Source organism: Grus americana, chromosome 4 (genome assembly GCF_028858705.1).
Source record: "Grus americana isolate bGruAme1 chromosome 4, bGruAme1.mat, whole genome shotgun sequence".
Lineage (NCBI taxonomy): Eukaryota > Metazoa > Chordata > Aves > Gruiformes > Gruidae > Grus > Grus americana.
The window spans coordinates 50,165,600-50,184,004 of NC_072855.1; the positions used below are offsets into that span (position 1 = coordinate 50,165,600).

Here is an 18,405-nt window from a genome sequence, read left to right on the forward strand (position 1 = left end):
AAACAACATTGTATGGTTCAAGTTAGAGGCAACATTTGACCCAAAATAACAGAAAATAAAATATGAGAGGAGTAAAAGCAGGTCACATTTAAATCTTTTCACTATACAGAAAAGTATCCAGGCAACGTAATAACTAAAATTACCATGTCTGAAAACAGACAGTAGACTGTACTCTTGCTAAATGGGACGTTATACAAGACAAATTGATTGCAACTAATGCATCACTCTTCTGTATAGCCCAGCACTTTAACAACCTTGAAAACAGTAATTCTTCAAAGGGCCTCACAATTTCCTGATAATTTGCTGCAACCCATTATTAATGGCGTCATTTACTTGCAGGTTCTCCTTACAAAAGAAAGTTGGTTAGCACTACAGATGAATCTATTTTGTCAACAATTTACTCCAGTTGAGGATACTCCAGCCCTGATACTCTCATTCTTCATCCTGTTTTTGGTATAGACTGGGCTTCCATTTGCTGGTTTTGTCCCTCCAGTTCCTTTGCAGGAAGCAACACAGCCCAAATGCTTTAACATAAGCTTTTGGACAGGCAAGAAGGTGTTATAAATCATCACTAATTTAGAAGTTCATTTTAATGGGTTACATTTTATTCGCTTCAGTTGAACACCATTATTTACAGACACAAGTTAATAAAACACATCACAAAACAATAAAATTTCAACAGCTAATATTTATAGGTGCATAGTTCATGCTCAATTACTTTTTTTTATATGTATAATACATACACATATATATAAAGCTCTCACAATAAGTCATCTCTGCACAGAAAGAATAGTCATAGGAAACAAATAAAAAGTGTATCATAAACAATATCAAATTACTGACAGCCTATCAACAAAACATGTACAGAGTTAGAAATAAGCAGTAGACACTTAGGTGTTTTTATTTAATATTTTCTTTTTTTAACTTTTAAACTTGAAGCCACAATATCCACAGCACAACAATGACCCTGCCAACCAGCTTTCATTTCAGCAGGAGGGAAATGCTGAAACAAGGTGGATGCAGTCACAGATACTCCAATCATTGCTGATGGAAGACTTCAAAATACACCGTAAAAACTGTAAAAAAATTTGACAACTGGGCACATTGGAACTCAGCACTTGTACAGGATGGGACGTCTTTAGTAGTTAGTAGATTTCAGGAGATATAAAGGAAGGAAAGGACTCTCATGCTTCAGGTTCATAGTCTTGATACTCTTCCTAAATGAGGAGAGCAAAAATCAGCACAACTAGTATTTTAGATAAATACATCCTACTTTCACTGCTTGTTCTAGTCCTAGTGGATTCAATGCCAAAATATTATGGATTTACATGTGATCAGGATCTTGCCATTTATTATTATTTTGTCACATCTTCTAGATACTGTACCTTACAAGCTGTGGTATTTACGGGAGAATTAGGCTTTTACAGTGGTTAACACACCATTCAACTGAAGTTGCCAGGAACTCACGAGGCCACCCACGGCCATTCACTTGGAGGACCACCTCTGGGCTGAACAGTACACCAGGTGCTGCAGATACTCGCACGAGTCAGTAAATCATTTAAATGTGTGTTTAACTACAGGTACATGAGCAGCCCCCGTAATTTCAGCGATATTCAAGCATTAGCGATCAAGCGTGCCTTTAAGACTTTTACTGAATCATGGCCTAAATGTTTTACACCTCCCCTTTTCAGCCTAGTTACCTGTGCTACTGTGAAACTGCCACTCCAACTACCAATGCATCATGCCAGACATTGTCATTATATTTTAGATAGCAGGTTCCTGAGAAACAACAAAATAATTTACTCCCATAATTGCATCAACTTAGGAGCATAATAATAAATTATCATGTCTTACAAAGCATGATGCTTTGATAAATGGTCAAGCTATTAAAACAATCTATAAAGATGCAGTTTTTCCCATATACCCTATCAAACATAAGAAAAAGACACAAGTTTACTGTGGATTACTCAGAAACCCAGACACAAGTGTTTAAAAACGGACATATTATTTTCCCATTAAACTTCCCATCAAGAAAGCAATGGATTTTCTGATTCCCAGCACTGTATCTCTCAGAGATTGTGGCCAAAGAGACTGTGTTTCTGCTGTGCCCTTGCAGCTCACAGCACCAGCCTGTGCCGGGCTAACGTAAGTCCAGCATGCAGCCCCCTCCTGCGCCCTTCTCCTACCTGCATTCACAGCAAATATCACAACAGATTTACCTCTGGAGGCATTTCGTAAGCCTCATTTTCAGGATCCACAGAAACATCTGTATTATTCACCATTCCCTCCTGCAGGAAACCTTCTTCATTCTACATTTAAAACAGAAAAAGAAAAGTGACAGACTGCAACTGCTTGCCTCGCCATGTACACCAAAGCGTGTCTTTCCTCCCCATCAGTGGTTGACTTCTTGGCCTGTCCTTTGGTTGTGGAACGGTGCCAGGGGTTGTGAAGAGCTAGAGGACATTAGCTCCAGAAAGATCTTCTCCATGTTCCACAGGGGTATTCATTGGAATGACTACTATCACCTTTCTGAATAGCTGAAATGCTGATAATCCCATTTCTCTCTTGCCATGGACAGGCCAAGAAGTCAGTCTGAACAAAAGAACTACCATCACCAATTTGCTGAATATCTTTGGAAAATATTTTAATCCCACTGAAAATCCTTTGGTCAAGTCATGAAGCAAACCAAAACAAGTTTTTTTTGTTCCTTAAGAAATGGATCTAGGAAATATAGTCCCACACAAATTGTTTAAGTAGGTTATCACATTAATTACTGTTGAACTACTTGGGGGAATACAGGCACAGGTATGCAAAAGTAGTTGTAAAAGTATGCCAAAAGAATTGGATAGTATTAAGGCGCACAAATGAAATACTAATTTAATGATATATTTTCTAATGTTATTAATTCAATTATATATTTTTATTGTTATAGACATATCAAGCCTCTCATAAATTATTGTTTATTTTACAGTTTTAGCATTTTCACAGTACGTTTCAAAGTGGCCAAAAAGGGATAACTATTATAACTCAGACTATTGCATGCTGTTTTCTTCCTTCAGTTTTAGAACCTAATTGTATTGGGAAAAGCTTTTTTCCTTTAATGGGTCACACCTCTACAAGCTTTCTTATGTCAACCAACATGTTACTCTCTGCAGTATTAGTACATGATACACGGCACTACCTGATACTCAGCTTTTTACATTTTTTACTGGGCATCTATTATTGACCATTATAGAAGTTCTTCTATTTTATATAGCAATTTTCATAAGAACCTCTTGGAATTAATGGGATTGCAACAGTGTAAAGAATAATTTGCTGAGTAAAATTGCTTAAGTGTTGTCCTAGAACTACAGATACTACTTACCATCTGAAACAAACACAAATTATAAAGGAAAAAACCCAAACATTTCAATTGGGCCAGTTCCTGTAGTAGTTGTTACTGTTACAGAAGTTCACAGAGAAGAAACATGAGTTTTGCCAGAACAAAGACTGCTGGAGTTCACCCTGAACTGTAAGAAAATTGGTATGAAAATAAGCAGAGTAGCTCAGCGGAACTATCGTGACCATGCTGATTTATACCAGTTGCCAATCTAGACAGAAATGCACTAAAAACAATTACGGACACTCGGGAAGAAATTCACTTAAAAAGCCCCCTGCAGGCTGGTAGCATAGACAGAAATACAAAATTAAGTAAGTCACAAACCAGACTAATGAGGTAATTCTTCAAAATCTGCAATTTAGAGGATAGTGATGCTAAATTAAATTTAGGATATAGATAAAATAAGGATAAGAGGAGCTAAACCTGAAACTTACCTCTGCGAGTTTAACACAAAATAGAAAATAATATACAAAACGGGTGGCACTAAACCCTCTTTACTTTCACACTATTTATCATGCTTCTGCTGTTCACAGTTTGCCACATTATCAGCTCCCTGGTTTAACCAAGTAACCTTGGTCGTAATACTCTGTTCCTTACTTGCCCGCATCTCTCCATGCACAAACTGTGACTTTATCTGCCAGATACGAATCCTGTTCTTCCCTGGTTCGGTCACCTTTTCTGGCACTGATACATGTGCACGTTCACACGTTTTTCACTCTCAAAGTCCATGATGTGCAGAATTTATTTCCATAATGTGGATTAATCTCCCTAGCTCTTACTTCAGACTTTAAAGTTCCAGTATGAAGATATTTGGTCCCGTTGCTTGTCAGTGGGGCCAGATATGCTTTTTGCTTTAGAGAAACAGTATAGTCCATATGGAGTCAATGCCTACTATTCTGCCAAGTTCTCTCCATGCATGTGCCTGCTATCAGTTAACATACTGAGCTGCTCTATGGCACAGAAAACATGGAACAAATTCCAAAAGTCAAGAGACACCAATGAATAAGATTGCTAATATCTTTATTTAGGCCTGTGTCTTCCAGAAGAACTAACAAATTTGGGTGTTCAACATGACCGGTAACTTTTCAAGCATGAAATTATCAGAAAAACCTGGCCCAATTACAGTTCTGCCCCAGCTTATTAAAACACTTGAGCTCCTAAGATTATTTGACATGCAGTATTTAATTACCCTAGCTTCTAAACACATTTTTAGGAGTATCTATGCCTATTTAGTTTTACAAGAAGTAGCATCAACCCCTATGAGCTTTGACTGAAATAGCTAAATAGTGTGTGCAATGCAAATTTTAAAGCTGTTACTGAGCACTTGATCTAACATATCAGCTCTAAGGACCTACAGCTCCAGTCTACTGCTCTCCTGTTTAATCCAAACTATAATTTCTGCTTCCCCCTATCACTGAGGAACAGCTTTGGCTAACAATCAGTACATCAAGTAAAACTGTGCCCAAAATCGGTCCTGAGGTTGCACGAGGAAGAAAGCATGCAGCTTAATGTTATCTGTAGCAGGAAAACAGATGGCAAGTGAAATTGCCAGGACCATTAGTAACAAGGAAGAAAAAGATTTGCCAGCCGAATTTCAAAGAAAAGCTTCAAGGCTCATGCGCTGTTTGTTTGTTAGGAACCTCTGCCACGGGTCTGGACTGTCCATCAGGATTACAGAGACACTAAATGCCTAAAAAGGGCTGATTTCATCATCTTCCCAAGTTCCTTCAGCAAGCTCAGGATGGAGATGCCTCTACAGCTTCAAATAAAACAATCAGCAGCACTAGTAAAATACAACATCAATCACAACGGCAATATTTTTTCAAATGAAACAACTCATAAGCTGTACAAAACCATCAAGGGAACTCTGCCTGCAAAAGCCTTATCACCTTTGTCCAGCTGCAAACAGTAACACAAACACCACCTTTCATGTTGATGTCCCTGCAGTTCAGACGAGAATGACATTACTTAGGGTCACATTTGTTACATTTAAATGTATAGCATAGGTAACCACATAATTTTTAACGGTGGTGCTCTCTGCTTCTGATGTACCATCCCTCCGAAGTTAGGATATCACAAAAGTAAACAACCACCCCCAATAACACAGAGCCATCTAAGGTACACCTTCTATCATTATTTACCTCCTTTAAAATAAAGAAATGCAATTTTATGTTCTCATGATCAATAACTCCATATCCTAATTCAGTTATGGAAGAGGAAAAACACCCAATAGACCAATTCTTGTCTTAGTATGAAAGACACATTTTCCTCTTGAAGCTGCCACCTCTATTCTTAAGCCATATAGAAGGACAGCTTTTTATTAGAAGATCTGAAAAGCTAAACAAAGGCTTCTCAGAGATGAAGTCAGATTTTCACTGGGGAGCAGGAGCTCTTTTGCAGGGAAAACACTTTAAAAAGTCACGCAATAAACAAGGTGTTAAAAGAATGGTGAGGTGAGGACATCTGCTTGTTCCCTGAGGACTCCCTTAAGAAAAAGCAAATCCCCACCTACATCTTGGTTTGAAGCCTGGTGACTCTGGTTAAGACTTTATTTCTACATCTCCAGAGAGTCTTGTGCCCTCAGACCCCGTGTTACGGAAAGCAAGCTTTTGCGGCTAGCCAGAGCAGAGCACGCCATGCTGCCCTTCCCAACGGCGGTGTCAGTTCGTGCTGTCAGCACTCCTGCCCGCCTTGACAAAGCTTCGTGACCATCAGGCTTGCACAGCCCTACGTGCTATCAGGCTACCTCACAAGCCCACCCACACCTTCCCTGAGAGTGAACGGCTATGGTGTACACCCTCCCTCCTAAAGCATGCTGTGCTCTCATTTTGTTGAACAATTTACAACATTTTATGAACGAAGGGGAGACAGGGACCCATCATTGTAAAGTGGTACATTTGCATGACCCTAGGCACCAGTTCTGGCTCAAAGAACAGGTACAAAATAACTGGTAAACAAGAACAGCAAAAATAAGATGTGAAGTAGAACTTATTTGCTGCAATGGCTTCAAAATGTTGACTCCTCTTTTACTACGGAATGAATCTGGCTAAGCTGTGCATGTGACTGAAATGACCCACTTTTGCAATAAAATAGCAATCAAACTAATTAAAAAGTCTTCCTGAAGACCTGGCTCTGTTTAAATTATGGAATATTTGCCAAACCATCAGGCCTATTCCTTTTACCAGAAAAACATCACCAAAAGGGTTTCTCTTATTTCAGTGGGTTTGGTGAAAATTGCACCCCATTCTTTCCCACCTCTCTTGGTCAAATGGGAGAGACTGTTTAAGATCTTCTACACATGGAAAACAGACCAAGAGGTCTGCTGATGGTACCACATCAGCACCATGTGGCAAAATGGTCACCTTCAGGGGTGTGCATTCAGTCCTCTCGGTGACGTATTTTTCAACGCCAAGTTACTGCCACCCGAAAGAAGTTATTTTATCTCAAGTCACGGACAAAAGCAACTTCAAAATGAAGCATTATAATTGCAATTTAGCAGCTAATCAAGCATTATAATTTACTATCTCTCTGGCTAGTGACACGCTTTTTCTTTCCATTATGAATGCTGAAGGAGTCTTACAGGCATGTATATTCTCATGATTACGGGAGACTAATTCCTTCTGGAGTCATTTTATATTCTGAGATAAATAAATCAAGCTACCAAACTGTCAGCTCTTAAAACGTTTATACTGGCAAGAGATCACCCTGGAAGTCACTTCCACTAATCACAGAGGTCAGAAGGCACCTCCGGAGATTGTCTAGTCCAACCTCCAAGCTGAGAGCAGGGTCACCTACAGCAGGGTGCTCAGGGCCATGCCTGGTTGGGTTTTGACCATCCCTGCAGATGGAGACTTCACAATCTGGTCCAGTGTTTGACTAATTGCACAGTGAAAAAGCTTTTTCTTGCATTTAAATGGAGTTTCCTCCATTTCAGTTAGTGCCCACTGCCTCCTGCCATTTCACTGGGCACCACTGAAGAGCCTGGTTAAATGTCCTTTACCACCACTCCTGTCAGGTATTTATACACATTGATAAGCTCCCCTCAAACTTTCACATTCATGTTGTTTCACACTGGCTGATTTCCTGTGTGTTCTTAAGACCTCTATGAAATTTCCCATGCAGATGCTCTGGGAGGATTTTTTCTCTAGTAGAAAGCTCTACTGTCCATAATCAATTATATACATAAAAATAAGGTGAGGCTTGGCTTGCCTCAAGCACCTAACAAATTAAGTAACATGAGAAGTAATAGTTAATTGCAATAAAACAGAATATTATAAACTCAATGAGCACTGGTCACACCACATCATTTGCCAGTCTGTTATTGACTGTTTTCTAATTATTGACTAGCTGTTAGCCAAGATAAGAGGCACTATGGAAAAAGCAGTGAATTAGAATACAGAAAAAGAAAGTTTTAGAAGATAATTTTGGTACACCTCTTTTGCAAAGACTTTTAAAGTCCCTTTCAGAAAGTCCTTTAAGACTCCAACGAAATGTTCTGTGTAAAGCATTTTTAACATAGTCCAGTTTGTTTTATGTACACACCAGCTGGTACCTGGGGGAGTTTGAAATAAAAATAAGAATGTAAAAAATTAAATTAAAAAATCACATCCAATAGCATTATTATCTTGCAAAATTACCATGTAATGATAGATTAGAGCAAGGGTAGTATTGCCTTACACTGTACTAAGCCCTGTGCACACCAAGGACAGAACTGGCAGAGAGGTGGGATGTGATGCTTGGTAAAGAAGCCCAAACAGTGCTTTCCCAACTCAACAATAGAAAGGACAGTCCCATCAGGGAATCTGACATTCCCCAAGTTTGTCAACTGGTCGAAGTAGCTTGTCTGGAGAAGCCACGCCTGCTTCCTGCCTGATAGCCATGGTCATGTACATCTTTGCAAGCCTGGGTATTAAGTCTAGCCCAGTACTAGTGAATTATTGATTTTGCTGTTGTTACAGTCTGGATAATTGTACTACTAATCTGTCTTTATTACCACACTATTATTTAGAGGTAAATTGATTATCCCTAAAGCTGTTGGTCTTGTGCCTGCTATTGCATCCCAAACCTATAACTCAGCAGAGCTGCCTTAAGCCCTTACAACTGGTAACTGAATATCCCTCCAGCCTGAATAAACCCATTTCATTTTGGTGTTATGCATCCTGTAAGAACTTTCTTCAGGAACTGTCAGTCATTATATGATGGACTTTAAAGAAAAAAATGGGGATTCCTTTTGTATACCCTCAGTGCAGCTGTTATGCATACTGTCCAAATTCACCTCTTCCTACAAGCTGAATAGCAATTTACTGTGCCAATGGGCTTAAAATTCCCCTTTGAAAAGAAAATAATTTGTATTCTTTCTTCTCCACCAAGTACCAGGATACCTGGGGACTGGATATTGGACCTAAGCGAACAAATAACTGTCTTTTCCATTTGGTAACTTATTTTTTACAGGTATTTTGTCCATAAAGCCCAACTTACCTGATGGGAGGAAAAACCCTTGAACAACAGCAAATTCCCAACAACATACAAACCAAAGATATGCTACAGTGGCCTCTATTTGCTTTTCTAGTCCTAAGGTATTAAACATGTGGAGCTGACCAGTTGTAGCTGAGTTGCCAGGTCAGCTTAGGATGCTCTAAAGGTCCGGCTAACTCATTGCAACAGTCAGTGCCTCCAAGCCTCAGCTGTGAATGACAAAGCATTAGCAACAGTCTAGTTGTTTTACTCCAGAGATACAGAGAAGAGACATATCCGTCCACTAGCTAGAAAGTAAACTAATTTTCCCTAAGCTAAACACCTAAGTGAAGGAAATTATGAGAAAGCATCAGGCGTGAAGGAAACTAGCTGTTCCAGTGCACAACGCATTTAGAGTACCAATAATGAAATAGGACTTCCACCCTCCTTAAACGGAGAGTGGAAGCAAAGAAGAGACATTTAATTAAACAAATAAATGTCAGCACAATAGCACAATTCCCATGAAAGGCTAACAGTGCCGGCAAGCGCTACAGGTTGCATTTTGATTCATGTTTTTATGCCCTTCAGTTGGCAATGACAAAAGTGAAAAGGATAAAGACTGAGGCCTATGGAAGGAGGAACAAACATGAAAAGACTGTCTTAAGCGTCTGTGGTTACAGGTCCATCTTGACATCTACAAATAGTTGGAAGTACTTGCTGTTTACAATTTATGAACTGTTGTAAATTCCTGGAAAACCAAATTTCAATACAACATAGATTGTGTGTATTTTTGTTTCCTGCCTTTAAAATTCCTCATTTAGTATTACTTGTAAAGATGAGACTCAACTCAGTTCAGAGTACAACAGGAACATTTCTGGGAGCAATCAACTTTCCTCAAACTCAGATTTATGTTTTGCATTAAGCAAGCTGGTAAAGTACCTAATTAGAGCTGCTGGTATGTTTTTATTTGCTGATAAATGGATGTGGATTACATGGAGAACCCAGCCATTGCCCGGCTTGAGTTCTACAGTGATGGACAGGTGCATTAATTACAGGTGACTTAAAATATCAGGTTGCCTAGGGGCTGCGTCAATGTGCCATCAAGTAACACATGTAAATGCATCCAGAACACACAGTCTTTTCAGCTTCATCCTTTTCAGCTTCCCAAATCTATGGTAACATTGAAAGTTCCACAGGCAGGGGAAAAAAAAAGCTAGAGCTTACCATTTAGAAAGACTCAAGTAATTTCTAATTGCAAAACAGTGGGAATGATACATGCTAACTAAACTTCACATCAGGGGGGATGTGGTCACAGCTGTGCCTCACTTGACATTCTCCTGAACAAGGTAAAGAAGCATAAGTCAATAAAAATATTTTAGGGTAATTGATCTGCTCAAGCAATATCCACTATCAACATCGTGACTTACATTCTCAAAATTGAAGTTTCAGAGCGCAGTTTCACAGAAATCTTGAGTCCAGTATACCAGTATTTTTAATAAGGATTTGGAAGAAGGACCAAGGACTGCACCTAACTGTACGCTCGGTTTTACGCATTAAGTAGTAACAATAAACAGCCCGCATTTATTTTTGTTATTCTTAATACATAAGTCAAAGATATCTTGACAAAATTGAGTGACTGAAATAAGATGCATCTCAATAGGAAAAGGCGTTAATATGCTACACTTAGGCACTCACCAAATGAAAAAAGGCAGGGCAAATGGTGCAAATGGAAAATGATTACAAAGTCAAAGACTAACATAAGCCAGCAATTTCATGTTACTGCAAAAAAGGCAAGCCATTCTGTCATGTATTAACAAGGTCTGTGAGGTAATCTACTTGGTCTAATCTAGCCCAAGGGTGCCTTCTCCTGAATACAGAATTCAGTCTACACAATACACTTTGCCGGGGATGTTGGGAGATCCCAAAGGAGAACAGCAGGAATGATCACATCCTAGAACAGAGAGGAAAGATGAAGGAACCTGTCAGGAAAATGTAAGTGAACTAAGTTTATATAATCCTAGAGGAATTGCCTTAATTAGAAGTCTTTAAGAACAGCCTGGCCCTGTATTTGTCAGGAGCTCCATGGGATTAGCTAAATCCATCTGTCCCCCTGCAGCAATGGAGGACTCTCCAAATCTGTATGAGCCAAGAACAACCTCTAAGAATGATACCTGAGCTTTGTCTTCATTAAATAAAACTAGAACATAATGATACATTATCTTGACTGATCACATTAACTAAAACAATGGTACACATCAGCTTTGCAGTCAGCATAAAAATGAGCTACCTTGTTTGGATTTGGCTCCATTAAGTCAATAAAGATGATTTAAATAGCATGGTCCCAGTCACAGCTGTAAAGTTATTTTACCACACTTTATTTCAAACTGTTTGAATATCATAATCACATTCCAACATTACATAAATTTTTAGTGCAGATAAACTCCAGAAGAAGTTATTGTATAGACTCCATGGGTATATATTGTCTTTCCTAAGAGACAAAATTACAGGAGGAAAATAAGTTCCCTGTAAAAGAATTCTCCACTCACACAAACAGTTCATTCAATGCTGTATTATCCAAAAGAGCAATCTCAAAACCATAGTTATTTCTCGTAATCTTAGAAAAAGTCCCCTATACAGAACTGCAGGACCAGCCACCCTCTAGCATCACGAACAGCATGAGTTCCCACTCCATTACACACAGCCCCAGGGACAGCACACATTTCAGTTCTGTACCCCATCTTGTGTGAGTGTATTCACAAAGCAATGAAGTAACTTCTTTCATTTCCAAGGAAGTTTTTAAAGAAAGAGAAAGAGATCTCTGCAGTTAGTGGAAAGAGGGTAGCTTTTTCTCCTTTTCACTTTTCTCTAGACTATGAGTGGATAAGCTACTGCAATCAGCATTGACTCATTGGTTTTACTCTCCAGCACATCAAGCTGTGGGCTGACAGGAGGGCTAGTGGCAGCATGGTCACCTTCAAAGGCTGTAATTGATTGACAGATGTGCTGTTAGTGAAGTGGTTACCCTTCAGTTGTTATCAGTCAGCATCTCTCTAAAGCATTCCTTCAGTTCCAACCTATTAGAGCACTTCACCTAGCTGGGCGATTTAAAAATATGTTTCTTCTAAGGAAGAAACCAGCACTTGCTCTGAAAAGCACCTGCAGCAATTATTTGAACTATAAAGGTTTCAGGAGTATTTCCTGCAATTGTAATCTATTCAGCAGCAGATCAAACACTACAAAAGACTAAAAAGTCAGCCTGCATTTTAAAATTTATATTCCTGAAGTATCTCTCCATCTAGGAGCAAGTATACAACTATTCAGAGCTTTCACTTGCATTGGGAAAGATTACTTCACAGTTCAGTGGCATGAAACACAAACATCAAAAACCATCTCTTCAGCTTATTCTTCTCCTGTAGAAGAAGAAATAATTCTTTTTAACTAAGTGCAAAGAATTATTTAATAAAGTTTATTCAGTAAGGTGTAGAAGGCAAAGAGACCCTTACAGGACCAGTACCTAAACAGACAGTATTTAGGTATCTGTTTTCTTTCCCTCCTTCCCCAGCACTGTTACTGTTATCTTTGTTTTTAATTTCTGGCTTAGATGAAGGAAAGCATCAGCCTGAAGTTTGCTATCCTCTACACTGCATGAGAGTGGGGTTCAAAGCAAAACAGCCTTTACCAAGGCAAATTCTGCTCTTATCTATGTCAATATAAGCCTGGTGTAATACTTCACTAAGCCATTTTTATACTCAATACTTGTACCACCGAGAGCAGCTTGTCTTTATGATCCTCTTTTCAGATACCTGCTGCTGTTCCAAAAGGGATGCATACCATATAAATCACCATCTTCACCACTCTTCATAAATAGAAAGCCATAAGAATGCAAGTTTGGATGGCCTTGAGGAGTCACCTAAGTCTCACATCTGCATTAGGCAGGTTCAGCTTTCCCTAAATCATTCCCGACAGATGTCTGGGAAAAGCTACCTTAAGAGCCTCCAGTGACAAAAATCCCACAGCATCGCCAGGCAATCTTTCCTGCACTTAATTAGTCACCATTAGCATCTTCCCTGGTGTCTAACCTCCATCTCCCTCACTACCATCTAGCACCAGTATTTCTAGTCCTATTCCCAGTGGACACAGTCCCCTCTCTGTAGCAAGATTTTGATACTGGAAAAAGTGTTATCCCGACTCGTTTCAGTCTTCTCTAGACTAACACAGCTCATTCTGTCCACCCAATACAGTTAGGAAAAACCTGTTGAGCATCCACTACCCTGTATCTCTGGTGCTCATTTATGAGAACTGCACACAAGGTAAGTCTTGCTGGAGTTGGGATGCAGCTGCTCAGTGCTTGGAGCGGAGTCAAGTAGGGCAGAGACACTGCTCATCAGGCTGATAGAGGAAAAGCAGAGCAAGCCCCAGAAGCATCTAACATCAGCAAACTACCTGAACCAGTGCGGGCTGATGATCTCCTGAGCCATAGATGGAGCTTCAAAGGGGAATTGTTACTGCACCGTTTTTACAAGAAAGAGCTTTCTATTAATAAACTCTGTCAAACCATTTGAAATTAAAATGCAGAGCTGCTTTTAAAGGATCAAAGCAGCATAGAATGTTAGTTGTCAGAATTGTTAGAATGACACTTTCCCTCTGATCCTTTCTTATTATTAATCACAGTAGCTCCCCAAACTTCACCTGCTAAGCAGGGATCTGCCCTCGGCACCTGGGAATGCACTGGAGTCACAGCAAAGCAATCACCATAAACTGCCAAAATTCACAAGAAGCAGTTGGTCCCACAGCCACAAGAAGCACAAAAGGGAAATACCCTCTTCTCCTCATCTGCTTTTATGACTTAAGAGAGGGGACTCTAATCATACTCTAGCCACTGCCCCATTAATTTTTAAGCATATGAGAGGAAAAAAGGATGCATACACACCATAGAGGCAGCACACAAAAAAAAGTTGTTGAGGTAAAGCATTCATTCTGTTCACCACATCCAGAACAGCACGTAAAACCACATTTCTGTCAGGAAGTTCTGAGTGAAATACTGCTTAGCAAATTGCACTCATTACACTCTCTACTTTGGGGATAAATAGAAAAAAACAAAACCAAACTACTTTTCTTCAAATTCATGGAATAACAGTCAGCTACATGTGATTTACAGAAGTTCAGATAAGGTTGTGGAAGAATAATTTCATGCATGTCATGCCAATCAGAATGATTATCAAAGCTTATTATACAGAGATGAGAGTGCTCAGTTAATAGAGGAGGAATTGAGAAAACACATGGCAAATCAATTCCAGTCACTACAGTTCTTTCTCCTACAAGCCACATTCCAGTTCGTGCAGTGAACATTGATATGCTGCCCAGAGCAATACAGTATCTTCAGTATTTAGGTTCTCACCATGATGGAGCTCTTTCATATTTTCAGTATTGAGCATGATGCAAAAAGACTGGAGGATGAGTCCATGCTTCAGAAAAAGACGTGTAGTTTGAAAAAAAAAACCCACAAAAACCTATCTGCTACGAGCTGTAAAGATATTTCTCTACACATGTTGCTTGGTAAACCTTTGGATAAGAATGAGAGTCAGATCTTAAGAATCACCCATGCAGATCTGAGCACAAACAACTCACATGATTGCCACATCCGGATGTCCAAGTGTTTGCAAATGCTCAAGCAATATCAGTTAAGACACCCAGCTGCTGAGTTTACGTGCAAATACCATTTTAGAAATGAGCCATACTAGAAAATACTTATATGGAACACAAAGCTAAAAGTAAGTGTAGGTTGCCATGAACAAACTAAATGAAATTCAGCAGTATGCTATATCATCATCTTTTAATCATCATTTCCAAATCATTTCATTTCAGTTATCTGATGCTAAGTATTTGTGCATACCCATTGTAGCGGTACTTCAATGGTTGTCATTAAAGTATGATAATTTTTGTAGTGGTTTAGCATAAAGCCAGCTGACGTGTTTACTATTTCATAATAAGCATTGTTCAACAAGCAGATTCAATGAGAAACCATACTACTGAAAATAGCAGTGATTTCTGTTAAACACGTGTATCATTTCTGTAAGAGCAGGCAACAAACCAACTGGTTCTTACTCTCTGGTTTAGCTGACCACCTGCCAAGAATTATCCAAGAAAGGCAGTGACACTGGAAATTCCACCAGTGACTGCTCTACTGCTATTAATTTCTTTTCTGTACCTGCAACATTCCAAACATATATATGTAAAGTGTGGATTCTTAGTGGGCTACATTTACGTTAACAGGAGACACTTCTGCCAGGATGTGCCTTGGACCATCTAGCATCCTGAAAAAGCTATTTACAGAGTAATAGCTAGTACCACAAATATTCAGAAGCATTTTTCTGAATGGATTCTTGCAGAAAAAGAATTTAACACATTCTTTGCAACAACGACAACAAATGTATACCATATATAAGCAATCTGATAAAAGAAGCTTAAAATAACATTACTAATGAAAGCTTAAAAGCTGATTTACTTGAATTATTTTTACACATTTAAATTCATGTAAGCCCTGATTCAGCCAAAGATGTTCAAGCATACACTGAAGCAAGTAATTCCATGGAAGGCAAAGCTTTTACATACATTTAATACTAAACTAACACTGTAGTTAATCAAGAACTAACTTTAGAAATCCAAAGTGTTTCAAGTGCCAAAGAAAAAGCTACTTAAAATGATAAGGTAGGGTATCTTTGAAATCTGATGCAAACAATTTTTATCCAGTGAGATAGACTCAGCATTTATCCATCTGTAATTTCCCAAATTACATCAATGACAAGAGAGGCTCTTCTACTGTAACCTCAAAGCAAAAGGAGCATTAAGATTCACATATAAAGGGACCGCATTTGAGCAAAGTGTGTTCCTAAAACCTGTTCCAATAACACCATTGAAACCAAGATTTATGTAAATCAAAGCAAACTTTAGAAACAATATTCCCCCCCAATGACTATTCACTGCAGAAACAGAATCCCTTCAGCACTGAAGTTGGGGTTTTTTTATACTGCTGCTGATTACCCTGTGCAAAAAAAACACTCCAGTGCTTTGTGTTGTGTGGGTGATGCTCCCATTTCCCAACTGAGTTAGGCCCAACATTTATAGCAGGGCTGAAATATTCTAAATTGGCTTGTATCAGTACAATGACGCAGTGATCACTGCGCAAGTGGGAGTGCTTCAAGCATTTGACATTGCTTCTCATATTCTTACTGTCACAAATGCAAATGTTAGAGAATTTAAACTCATTTTTATCTTGTCATTTTAAAATCCTAAAAGGGACCTTTGATCATTCAGCAGCCTGTTAAATATTTAGCACTTAGGAAGAAAGGATTTTTTTTCCTTCCATGATTGTTTAACTGGTTTCAAATCTAATACTAATTCCTTTATGTGAATACAATGTATCACCATTTGTCCATTTCTCCAGCAAAAAACCCCCTCAAATTAAAAATTGATCTGTCTCCTAAACTTTAATGAAAAAAGACGACAGAATTAATATAAACAGACAGAAGATGGGATTGTGAACCCCACACAATCTGTATGCACAGAACATATGTACATCTTGGGGGCTTCTATGAAATCAATTTTAATTACTGTGTCCCATTTCAAAGCTAAGTGCCTCGCGACTAATGGCTGGAGACACGCTCCACTCACTGAATGCAGAATTAACACTACCCTCTTCAAAGGTGTAGGACACCAGTCCTGCGGGCACCAATACCCTAAAGCACTTGAACATGTTAATCCCATTGAAGTGCACGTGATTGTTTTTCATCGCAATACTAATCACACACTATGAGGATATGTGTGTCTCTAACCAGTGAGCTGAAATTAAACACCTGGGAGCAAGGAGATGTAACCAGCCTCTGTCAGCAACCTAAGGAGAGATGGCTCCTCCACCCTCCCACACAAACTCTCTCCCATGCTTGTTAGTGTGTCTGTTATATTAATGACTCATCTACACCATAAAGCACCAGTTCAGACTTTTTATTAATCACCTTAAGCACGCTGGCTTCTGCAGTTTGCTCCGAGTCCCCGCTCCATGAGTAATTCATGCTTCAGCCTTACAAACACAGGGACAGAGTCTGTGGGTCAGGCCTTGCACTTCAGCAAGGACTTTGTAACTTCACACAAAATGCCTTATGGTCAGTATCCTTTCTTTTTTTCAGCCCAGTGCTGGCTAACTCCTGGATATTTGTTACCCGCCAAAATAGTGCCTTCAAAATATGCTTGTTAAATTGCATGGATGGCCAGGCAGTCACCACTGGTGCAATCCCACTGATGTGCTTGTACAGAGAATTAGTCCCATACCACAGCCCAGCTTACCTTTTCTGGTGAAAAAGCACTGACTAGCTTGTTCAACAGTATGAAAAACCTAGTGTAAATAATGAATGCACTGTACTGCAAATTGATTTATTCGTCAGGGGAAGCAAAAAACACTCCCTCAAAATATTCTACAAAAGGCACCACATGTTTTATGAGAATGAGAAAGCCACTGAGAAGAGCTGCAGGTTGTGGGGAGGAGCGTTGACTTTTGATGGACTATTGCCCACTTTTTCCCACATCCCAGCCACCACCATTAGATTCACAGCTCCTTCTTTACATGCCTTTCAATTTCAATTAACTGTTTCTTAATTATTTCTATCACAACTTAATTTTATTCCATTTGACAAATGGCGTTTTTTATTAATGCTAACTACAAAGTAACTTGGCCTCATACTCTAGATTAAAACAGGTTTTGCACAAATAAATGCCAGGGCAAAGTGCACTGTTAGCAAAATCTAACAATGTGTAACCGATGTAAACTTATGTCCACCCATCGGTTAGCCCATCAATTTGTTCTCTGATAAAACTTCAAAACCCTTGTCAATCATGCAGACAACCCAAGAAGCTTTATAAGAGAGACTAACAGAATATCTCTCTCCCTTCTAATTTCTTACACCGATAAGTGTACCATCTGATACTGATATTAGAGCCACAGTAGCACAAGAAAGATATGATAGATATGTAAGTAATATGGTATCTAAGTGATGCATCAAGGCTATATCACTCCTTGACATATCACTTTCTTTAAATACATATTTTCTATGTATCTAGAGCCACATATTTGGCAGGTGTGTATTTGAGCAGCTGTGCTGACTACAGACCCCACGATCCACCACTTCTCTACCATGACAGATTCCTTATCTACCAAGACTACAGTTTACCCTGAATCACTGCAACTCTAAAAGCAAAATTCATTAAGGCTACAAATCTTCTTGGAAAGGCTTTTATACAGCTCTAACCGAAGACTCAGATGTAAGATCTAACTAACTGGAATATAACACATTGATACAATTTCAGAGGAAGACTGGTCGATCATACAGTGTCATTTGAATTCTCCCAGTACACACACATTAAAGAGCTGAGATGGTCCTGATTAGGCAAAACTGTTCAACTGCACTGTGTGAAGGTAGATAATTTTGGTAGGGACCCAGTTCTGAATGATCTCACTTGTTCTTCTGAAAGACAGAAGGTGCTCCACAGCAGCTGATGGAGGTTTGATTGCACAGAAAGCA

The 18,405-nt window shown here is 39.1% G+C and overlaps 1 protein-coding gene across 2 annotated transcripts in view; it reads right to left on the reverse strand.

Annotated features, from left to right (window-relative positions):
* Positions 1-583: 583 nt before the first annotated feature.
* SNCA (synuclein alpha) overlaps positions 584-18,405 on the reverse strand; it is a 72,542-nt gene continuing 54,720 nt past the window's right edge. For both annotated transcript variants that reach the window (XM_054824205.1, XM_054824204.1), the window contains 2 exons: positions 2,220-2,309; positions 584-1,217 (listed from right to left, as the gene is read on the reverse strand). In XM_054824205.1, coding sequence (XP_054680180.1) covers positions 1,185-1,217; positions 2,220-2,309 — 123 coding nt within the window. In that variant the 3' untranslated portion in view covers positions 584-1,184. The remainder of the gene's footprint in view (positions 1,218-2,219; positions 2,310-18,405) is intronic.